This window comes from Vicia villosa, linkage group LG6 (assembly GCF_029867415.1).
Source record: "Vicia villosa cultivar HV-30 ecotype Madison, WI linkage group LG6, Vvil1.0, whole genome shotgun sequence".
Lineage (NCBI taxonomy): Eukaryota > Viridiplantae > Streptophyta > Magnoliopsida > Fabales > Fabaceae > Vicia > Vicia villosa.
In genome coordinates, this window is record NC_081185.1 from 153,497,293 (window position 1) to 153,508,050 (window position 10,758).

Genomic DNA, 10,758 nt, shown 5'->3' on the forward strand with positions numbered 1-10,758 from the left:
TAGTCAGATCTTAAAAAATACATTTGATCAAACATATTTAAAAGTATTTTTTTATTATTTGTGTGAAAACTATAAAAAAAAACTAAACTTTAATTTTAAAATATATTTATGAATTATTTGTAAAATCTCATTGTTAGATTCATATATAAAAATATCAATAAAGTAGATATTTGAAGAAAAATAATTCTTTTTTTTGGACATTATCAATGGAATTATTATGTCGAGTTGATGTACACTTCGTTTAAACTTATTTGTATTAATACAAAATTTAAGATTAAATTGCGTGACTCGTTACATGCCAAAACCTTTTTTTTTCAATTATATTTGAATTTATTTTAAGTCTAATATGACAAACTATCATTATTAAATATTTATTTTCTATTAATATCTTTGCGGTGAAATACTTTTTAATTAAATTAATTTTAACTAAAAATAAATTGAATGTAAAGTAATATAAATCGTATTTAAATTAGTAATTAAATTAAATATTGACCGAGGTCAGTTTATTTTGAGTCTCTAATTTTGAGATGCATCTTCGAATAAAATCATAACATCCTCTCATAAATGCATTTCCAAACTATTTTTTTTTTAAAAAAAGTTTGTTCATAGATGCATCGCCTAACACACCCTTAAAATAACTTCGATTGTCCATCTCCAAATTTTGTGGTACGTTTGAATATGCATTTTTGAAAAATTCGTGCAGAGCCTAAAAGAAATAGCAAGGATGCAATGAGAAATTCTCATTTGGAAAACCATGTAGCTTGACAATGTTATTGAAGAAAACTTCTACAACCTTGAAGCAGAAAAAATTACAAAAATAGGAGAATTAAAAATACATAAATAATTTTTTAAATACTATATATTAAAAAAAACACTCATTGATCATTCTATATAAAAAAAAAAATTCAAAAGAATTTAAAAATTTGTCTAATTTTCACTCTAATACTATCCCTCCAAAAACCTTCATTCTCTGCTGGAGCCCAAAGGTATTAGCTAGTTCTTTGTTATTGGGATTTGCCCCCTCTTAGCTCATCAAAAGAAACTAATTAAGACATAATATTACTGTTCCTCAGAATCCAAAGGACAGGTCGGCCAAATCAAGTCATGAAATTTTAGCTGCAAAGAGAAAAATAAGGTCATAATTATCTGAAAAAATACACCTTAAATTACAACGATACAATCAGCCACCGGCATGCATGCTGCATGCCTGCATATGGCTAAATATTTCATCTTTTCCTAGTCCTTATTTTTATTTTTATTTTTTTTGTTGTTGAAGTTTCTCCTTGAATTCTGTTAGCACTGGACACAGACATTGCAGATGTGCCGGCACAAAGGAGAAAACTGATCCTCAATTTACAGAATTTTCTCTCCAATTTCTATCCTAAGGATGTGGGCAAACAGCAAAAGATGTTCGCCCAACCAAAGACTATGATAAATAGAAAACAAATGCCAACAGAAAAGTTCCCTTCCAATGCCCCTACTAACACTGCCAATATATCCCAACTAGCCCAATAAGAATCTGAAAACGTCACGTAATGAAATAATCCCTTCCACGCGCTTGCTACCAGCCTCCACGATCACAAGTCTCCTAACCCCTGCAACGAGCAGAAAACCAGTCAACATACGAACTACACCAGCGAGCCTTTGTTTATTTATTAGTAAACAAAGTTTTATGAGTAAACAAAGTAATACCGGGATCAGACAAACGCTCCATCACTTTGTGCAACGAATCAGACCTCAAACACATATGACATCTGTGTCCATTGTTAGGCCCGTGAGAAGAATTTGCATCTTGACCCAAGAGTAATGCCTACAACCATGAAGTGTAGATATTTAGTTTCACTTATTTTTCGCTGACAAACAACACAGCCAAACAAATGTACTCCTATTTTGTCTCAAAAGTCAGCACATAGAAGGTACCTGATGAATACTAATTTCATCTAGAGATATTCGAGCATATGCTTTATCTTTAGCCAATGCAGTAATATCACTGCAAAGAAAATAATAGGCACGAATCATATATGATGAAGAAAATCTTTCAAATAATAAATATGAGAATCATACAAAAAGGGGGAGGAAGAAAACAGTACCTTCTTGAGTATATGTCAAGCAATGAGTCATTCTCATCCACTATCGGTATTGTGCTAACGTTAGCTGCGAAGTAAAAGCATATTCATGCAGGATATCAAACGCTAGACCAGAAAAAGGTTAAAAGTACCGTGATTTTAACAAAATAGATAACATTAAAACGTAAGAATAATCACCTTGAACAAACATGGTTAGAGCAGCACCAAGAGAAGCATTTGGCCTTAGCATTGCGAGTGGCTGTCCATTTGAATCCCCAACTTTAGGCACCCATGTACCCAAAGGTATTGAACCAATAGGAAGTTGGAGAATGGGCAAAGAACCAGCAGAGTGCTTAAAATACCTGCATATACCTGAACGTATTCCAAACATCAGTTCCAACTTCCAACCCATTTATCTATAGACAACACGCCTAGAAGCTTACATTTTAGAATTCCTGATAGGGAAGCAAGATGCAGCAGTTGGGGAAATGAACCATCCTCTGAAGAAGAATGAATGATAGGAACCGTTGACACATTGTTTTGCAAAACCTTCAAAGCCACGTCTTTTAGGCATTCATGGGGCCCAGCCTGAAGATCAAAGACAAATAAAAAGTATAAACTCCAGTTCTTTTTGATAGAGGGGAAATCAAACAACAACAGAACGGAGTTAAGTACACGCAAAAATGCATTTTCATCAACATTTAATGTTAAACTCTCATTAAACGCAAAATAAGCTATCAAAATTTATATGATACAAAATGATGAATACTGTGGAGGGAAAAGGAATGGTAAATATTTGAGAGAATGAATGAAGCAGAGGTACGACATAACTAATGGGACAAAATCATATGGAAAGCTGCTGGTAAAAAACTATGGACAAATACATAACAGGACATTGGTAGAACAACTTACAAACTATGAAATTGGGAGAACTTAGATACATGAAAACTTTATCACAGCCGTCAGGAGCACTTACATGAACAAAACAATGAGGATTTGATCCCTCGTTATTATCAAGTGCCCTGCGTTGCTTTAATTTTCCCTCTTTCCAGGCTGCTATAGTATGAGTCTCAAGTTGTTCTTCAGTCAAATTTGACCCATGATTCCCCAACTGAAATTGCAGATGTTACAAAAAAAATCATGCACTCAATTCAACTAGAAGAGGGGGCTATGAATCATAGATACTAAAGCAATGAACAATCTAGCAGTTATGTTCACAAGAATATAGACCCACCACACTTATCTACAATGGAAGAACTAGAAGATATTTAGCCCACTCCCTAAACAACAATATTTACAATATTATTGTACGATCTGAAATAATCTTCATGTGAGCTCCACAAATGATCTATTATTAGCCTAATAGGCTAATATAAGGATAACATGATTCTCTTTAAAAATCTAATACTATTTCTTATCCACTAAGTTTTTATGTTTTTACCATTTTGTAACCAGCTGTTAAATAGCTTAAAACATTGACCCTGTGAAAATTATAGTTTGCAGAGTATGAATTTTGCCTAAAACTAGCACAGAAGGGTTGCATAATTGTTTTATTACCCACAAACCTCTTTCAATATGAGAATGAAGTCCATTGCACTAAGCACCCCAACAAACTGACTCTTGCAATAATCCCATAGAGGGGCCATAGGTACATCCTGAAAGAAGGCAACATTATATACACATACGAGCATGGGTGTGTATCCTGATGCAAAGGGGAAAAAAATATCTTAAAAAGGGGGGAAATACCTGCTCATACAGAACATGGAATGCTTGCTTAACTGGTAAATTTATATCCAAGGCAATGACCTGCAATTATCATAATACATAACAATAAATGATCCAACATGAAATAAGTCTTAAACTACTATTGACTGAGGAAGTGACAAAAATTGATGATGAAAAATCATTCAAACCTTCCCAGATTCAGGAAGCAGTTCATATGCAGTATGAGTAGACAAGAATACAGATATACGGTGGCGAGAGACCTCCAGATCAGACTCTGACATCCTTGGATTAGCTTCCTGGTAAAGATCTCAAGTTAAGCAACTCTATTGTGTAGCACATAGTTTAAGACTATAAGGAATCAAGGGTTATGACATGAAACCTGACACCATTCAAAATGAGATGAGGATATAGAGAAAAAAAAATAAGAGGTCTAAATTTTCAAAGCAAAAATAAATAAGATTCGTCACTCCCCAGCATCAATTTGTTTTTCAGGAACTGTTAAAAAAAAAACCAACAGCATGCTGATATAACAGAAACTAACAGCATGTCAGCTGGCACAGGTGCCAGCTGTCATGCCTTAACTGATAGTATCTCTAACAAGAATTGAGTAAACAAGAGAAGAGAGTGATTCTAACTAGAATAAAGATTGATCAACAAAATTGAGAAAATACACCATTATAGAGCCTTTCTATTTTTAGTCATTCTCAGGCATATGAAGCCAATAAAAGAAATTGTTTTAAAAATAATGGGAAGATGGGATTTTCCATAAAAATGTTCTCATAATAAGAAAGAAAAAAAAACATTCCCAGATCCAATGCGGTAATATGATCAAAATCCTTCATGGGATCGGGCATACATAAAAGGTCTTGCAAGCAGGACAAATATCCAATGAGAATCACATTTGCCACTTGTGAATTTTTCCGGATAAGCCACTATAGTACAAGGAATAAGGCAGAATATCACTTCAAAAGTAAATACAAAATACACCATCATTATTTCTACTAACACCTATTGGTATGAGTGGCAAGGAGTTTGATTCTTCTTAGACATGGTCTTAAGTTTAAGTTTTGTAAACGGAGAAAACAGGTGGTGGGAGACCTTTTTATCATCCTAAACAGGTGTATCACTTTGACTCAAACACTGATGGAGCCAAAATGAATTTCAGAGACCAAGGGTCTTAAACCCAAAATATGCGTATTGTTATTATTTCTTCTAAATAGATTACAAATCTCAGATTTACAACAAACTCTGACATTGGTATTTACTAATATAAGATTTGCAGCCACGCATTGCTTGGCAATTCCTACAATTTTTCAGGAAGAAAAAAGCTTCATTTTTGGGGGGTGTTAGTGTAGGTAGATCTTCAGCAGTTTACAACTTTAAAATGTTACATAGCCCCCTCCCTTCAATCAGACTCAGAAACTCCTAGTCTCTTACCATAACTTCCCTAAAGTTCAACGCAAACTTTAAAAGCAGTTTTCAAGATATCAATGCGTATAAATAGGACCACAAAGGCGTGCATGGTTTTTGAATAAATGCAGCCCTATTTTGAAGACAATGATGGCGTAGCATTAGTAATGCAAAAGGAGAACCACCATCCGAAAAGTCAGTCTATTTAAAGAGGAAAGTCAATACATTAAATGAGAGTTCAGTTTCTTCCACAAAGCCAATGTAGAACTTGTGATACTAAGCCAATCATGTTGTGTTGGAATGAACAGTCCATCCAAAGGGAGGAGAGGAGAGAACAACATACCAGACATCATTATCAATTTCAAGTAGAGGTGAGAGCACTAAAGTATATGGAACAAGAAAAGGATGAGGCTGAGAAGGGAAGGAAGAAGAGACTTACTGCATGCCCAAAGACATCATTATCAACCTCCATGTGGGACCTACTGGGTGTTTCAGCACTTAACATGGCAGGTAAGACATCAGGTTCTCTCACTAAGTAAATAGTATTTACTACTCCATAGTTCCCACTTGCAAATGGCTGCTGCTCATCATGCCGCCATTCACCATCCACATTAAATTTGTACTGCACATAATTGGCAAACAATATTGTCCTTGTCAGTATGGCTTCCCTGATTATCAGATACTATGCCAACAGGTGGATGGTATTATACATAACAACATGACATAAGTGAAAGCATGGGAAAGTAAAATACTACAAAAATAAATAAAATGTCAAAAAGACTGTCTACTTATTAATGCAGAAGAAATGATGGAACATCTTATCAAAAGTTAACATAATTATTTCTATACATGCCAAAATGTAAGCACATAAGTTCGGTCCTCATTAATGTTGTTTGTTACATAATAATCAATATAAAACCCAACCTGCCAAATGTCCTATAAATATATTAAGCAAAAAAATAGATCTTATGCAATAAGGAGATCAGTTCCCAAGAAAAGATGGGGCACAACCAAACAAATGTGTGTATAACACTATAATATAGAACTTCTTATAAGTATCACATAGCATATTTACTCATATGTTTGAATCATTTCAGAACAACTCTTATCGTCTTTTGTTTTTCTTCTTTCCGGTATTGAATGGTTTTATTCACCTATCTAACCCCATCCTTCCACATGGGCTTTACTCAACAGTAATTATCGCCTAAAAATTAATAACCTTGTTTTCATATATTAAAGTCAATACAACCAATACAAGGTTTTACAAAAATCAGTATAACAAAATTGCTCCTCCAAATGCAGGAATAGGAGTAAGGCTGGATTATATGTGTTGCAACTTGTATATTGTTTTGATGGATGGATGAATTATGAGGGCTTTAAGTTTTAAATTTTATAAAAAGGAACAAAATACAAGCCAAAATGAGATTATGTAAAATTTTATCAGGTGGCAGCTCCAGCAATATGGCGTTTTTCAAGTTCAAATAAAAAAGTGCTGATAGCAGATAGTCGGGTTGCTACTCTAGGTTATAATATACCTAATAAAATACATGATTGATAGAGTAGTTGCTAAACTGTCTTATACATGTAGAAAGTAGTCTGGCCAGACAAGGCCTTAACCTTGTTAGTAACTGACTGTGCTGAGCTAGTACAATCCTAGTTGGGTATAAATACTCGTTAAGTTGAGTAATGTAACTAACTAATTCATTTGAGAAATATCAAAACAGAAATGGAACCTACTATCTCTTTCTCATTCTCATTCTCATTCTCTTTCTCTTTCTCTTTCTCTTTCTCTTTCTCTTTCAGTTTTCTGCAATCTTCAAGTTTCTAATATGGTATCACAAGCCTAAAATTGTTTCCCAACCATGACTTTCAAATGGTGATTCCAACCAAACTATCAGAAACTCTGTTCCTGCTTCTGCAATTTCTAGTTTGAAGAATATCTTCAAAACTCTGGTTCAACAATCATACTCAAATTGGATGAGAACACTTTCCGCTCATGGAAGCAACATATCGAAGGTATCATGCGCACGCATAAGCTTTATCACTACCGTGTGAATCCTATGATTCCTCCACACTATCTCTCTGAAGCAAATTGCAGAAATGATGTTGAGAATCCTGCGTATTTGGCATGGGAACAAATATATATATGAATACCACAAAATCACTTATATATAAGTGATTTTGTTCTTCCTAACAACTAGATTCACTCCTACTCACTTGGCTCGTCATCGCTCGATTTGATTCTGTTCTTCCTTGAGTAGTTAAGTGCGTTCAATCGCATCAGATCTGGGATGAAATTCACAAGTATATTTATGCGCACACAAAGGCAAAGTCGCATCAGTAGAGATTTGAACTCAAATTGATCTCCAAAGATGAAAATTTTTTGCTGATTATCTTGCCCGCTTTCAGAAAATTGTTGATATTCTTGATTTGATTAATGATCTGATTTTGCATAATAATCAACTTGAAGCAATTCTAGATGGTCTATACCTGATGATTATAGTGCTCTTGCTTCAATAATTCAATATCATGTTGTTCTCTGTCCAAATACTGAAGTTGAGTTCATGCTTCTCTCAAATGAATCGAAACTGAGAAAATGAAAAAAGTTGTGTTAATCGAATCTCTTGTTGTGAGTATTGCTCAAGTCATGCCTCCAGTGGCAAATTCACCCTCACAACCTAATTATGACTCAGCAAAGGATGCCACAGGGCTTCCTCCCCGCTCATGGTCAAAATTCCACGAGTCAAGTTGTTCAAGATTGGTATCAGTCCACTCAACTGCTGCCACGAGTCCATTCAACTGCTGCCACTTCTTAAGCAAAGGTGGACTTTATTCATCGGCTCCATTCACTCCACTGCTGCCACGAGTCTGTCTTCAAATGCTCTTAACTCAATCATTTGTAACAGTCCTAGATCATTTCAGTTTAATGCAAATAATACTGCAACAGCTATAGGTTTTTCTCTATATACCATGTGGCATTATATATTAAGGCGCCCTCATCATGAGGCTTTGAAAGCTGCTGTCTTTTTGCAATGTTCCTTTACCATATAAATCAAATTTGGATTTTTGTAGTTCTTGTTACTTGGGTACACAGGCTCCTTAACTATGCATCAGAATCACACTACACTGCACATTTTGCTGATATATGGGCCGTGCTTCAATGATTTCTCGCTGTGGTTACAAATACATACTTGTGTTGATGCTTCTACAAAGTATACTTGGGTTTGGGTGTTCCCTGTTGAGTTGAAATTTGATGTGTGTGTCATCTCCACACACTTGCTCACTGCTATTGAAGTCCAATTAGGTACTAAAGCCAGGGTTGTTCAAACTAATGGAGGAGGTGAGTTCAAAGTACTAGTCTCTCAGTTCAATACAAAAGGCATAGCTCCCAGGCTGGTCTGCTCTCACATACATCACCAAAAACGCTCAGTAGAGCGTAAGCACAGGCATGTTGTTGAAACCGACTTCACACTACTAGCACAAGCAAATCTACTGCTCAGGCTCTGGGTTAGGATAGTCTGAATACCGATCTAGGTTATAATATACCTAATAAAATAAATGATACCATCAAATATATCATGAACGCAAAAACCCTAGCCTACCTATCAAGCAAAATATGCGGTTTTTAAAGAAACATGATCGCTTACATTACATGACATGATTTCTCCATAATCAAAAATAAATGAACACAATCACCCAACTATTTTCACATTTCAAATCCAACCATTAACATTTACTTGCTCACTCCTTTCCATAACTCCAAAAAGAGTAAGACAGCACTCGTGCAATCCACAAAGGCCACCCCAATTTTACCAATCAATTACCAATACAAACTCTTAATGGAAGTTGGAAGTTATCATAAAAGTTCCATTACTGTTTCTCAAAATTCTAAAGTAAAATCTTAATCTTAATACCACTCTCACTCTCACAACCCAAAGTTCAAACTAAACATAACACCAATCCCATCCTAAGGCAGTAATCAGCCAAAAAGAACACAAGTAAAAGAACCTAGAAAAACAAAAAAACTAATCATAGTAACTATAGAGATTTTTTTTCTTCCCATGTTGTCAAACTCATAAAAACCATAAAAAAAAAAAAAAAAACAACCTGATGATATCCCGGCATCAAGCTGCAAACAACCTGAAACACAGAAGGGCACCCTTCCATCGGAGACATCGGTATATGTTCTGCCCATCTATCCACACACAAAAAAAAAAAAACCAACATTAGTAAATCAAATCTAGTTACAGTTGAAAACAGCAACAGCCACAGTAGTAAAAACAAATAGAATACCTGGTGAAAGAACCACTTAGGAACACTCTTCTTCCTCCATAAGGCCACACAAACCGCTTCGGAATCAAAATAGGTCCTAAAGCAACACCACTCCCTTCATACCCGCTATCTGTTACCGAAGCATACATTTTCCCCTCACACACAATAAATTCAACAACCACAAATTTCAACCACAAAGCCTCTGCCACCGGAATGTTCAACGGCGGAACAGAGGAGAGAACGCAATCCCCTCCTCCTCAATGCTGAAACATACAGTGGACCACACTCTGATCGGTAATTCAGCACGTAAAATGAACGAATCGGAGTAACTGAAGCAAAAAATAAATAAAATAAGAGTACGGTGAATTAGGGTGGAATCGATCACGGAAAAAATGGAATTGATTTAGGTGAAATTGAAGAGAAAAGGGGAAAAAGTAAGAAGAAAAAGATGATAGAGTGAGAAAATTGAAGGAATTAAAAATGGCAGGTAAGGTAAGAAAGCAGTGAATCTGATACAAAACGAACGGAGAAGAGAAAGAAAGGAAAAAATTAGGGTTGTAATGGTAATTATGCTTGCTCCGATTTGGACAAAACATCTAAACTAAGGGTATGTTTGGATATCACGAAATGAACGGAGCGGAATGGAATGGAGCGGAGTGGGATGGAGCGGAGTGGAACGGAGCGGAACGAATGTACCATTCCATTGTTTGGAAATTTTAGAACGGAATAAGACAAATTATTCATTCCGCCCAAATCGGAGGGGAAGGAATATGGTGGTAAGTGATGGAATGGAATGGAATCCATACCACTCCTTTCCGCTCCGCTCCATCCGTTTTTAAATTATCCAAACAACGGAATATCATTTTATTCCATTCCATTCCGCTCCGCTCCATCCGATTCCATCAATCCAAACAAAGCCTAAGTGAACAAATTATTAAACATATTACCATTAAACTCATGGTTTTTTTCTTATGAAAACTACTCTATAATTTTTTTGAGAAAATAAATTTAAAAGTTTGTGATTATATTAAGGATTACAAATATATCTATATTGTTTAATGTCAAAATGTGATTATCTTAAGGATTATATTAAGGATTATAAAAGTTTCTGATTATATTAAGGATTATTATAATAAACAAATAATTTAAATAAAATTTAGTCTCGTTAAGCCAATTCAATTGATAGTTAGAAACATCTGATGACATAGATGTTGGCTTAATTGCAACTTTGGTCCCCCTATTTTGTCTTTTTCTCGATTTTAGTCCCCCATTTTTAAAACCACGA

The 10,758-nt window shown here is 35.0% G+C and overlaps 1 protein-coding gene across 1 annotated transcript; it reads right to left on the reverse strand.

Moving 5' to 3' along the window:
• Nucleotides 1-1,110: 1,110 nt before the first annotated feature.
• LOC131610593 (sucrose nonfermenting 4-like protein) lies at nt 1,111-10,046 on the reverse strand. Its single transcript, XM_058882580.1, has 13 exons — nt 9,495-10,046; nt 9,309-9,396; nt 5,641-5,823; nt 3,980-4,087; nt 3,813-3,872; nt 3,632-3,721; nt 3,043-3,177; nt 2,510-2,654; nt 2,265-2,438; nt 2,091-2,154; nt 1,921-1,990; nt 1,693-1,810; nt 1,111-1,595 (listed from the first exon to the last, which is right to left on the reverse strand). Exons 1-13 carry the CDS (start codon nt 9,620-9,622, stop codon nt 1,504-1,506), a joined length of 1,455 nt encoding a protein of 484 aa, XP_058738563.1. The 5' UTR covers nt 9,623-10,046; the 3' UTR covers nt 1,111-1,503.
• Nucleotides 10,047-10,758: the final 712 nt, after the last annotated feature.

Bases quoted from the DNA above. Each gene is read 5' to 3' on its own strand.
- LOC131610593 (XM_058882580.1), bottom strand. From the start codon at position 9,622: ATGTATGCTTCGGTAACAGATAGCGGGTATGAAGGGAGTGGTGTTGCT. The intron at 4,088-5,640 runs GTAAGTCTCTTC...GATCTTTACCAG, and splicing joins ATGATGTCTTTGGGCATGCA to GAAGCTAATCCAAGGATGTC. The intron at 1,811-1,920 runs GTACCTTCTATG...TCATGGTTGTAG, and splicing joins ATGAAATTAGTATTCATCAG to GCATTACTCTTGGGTCAAGA.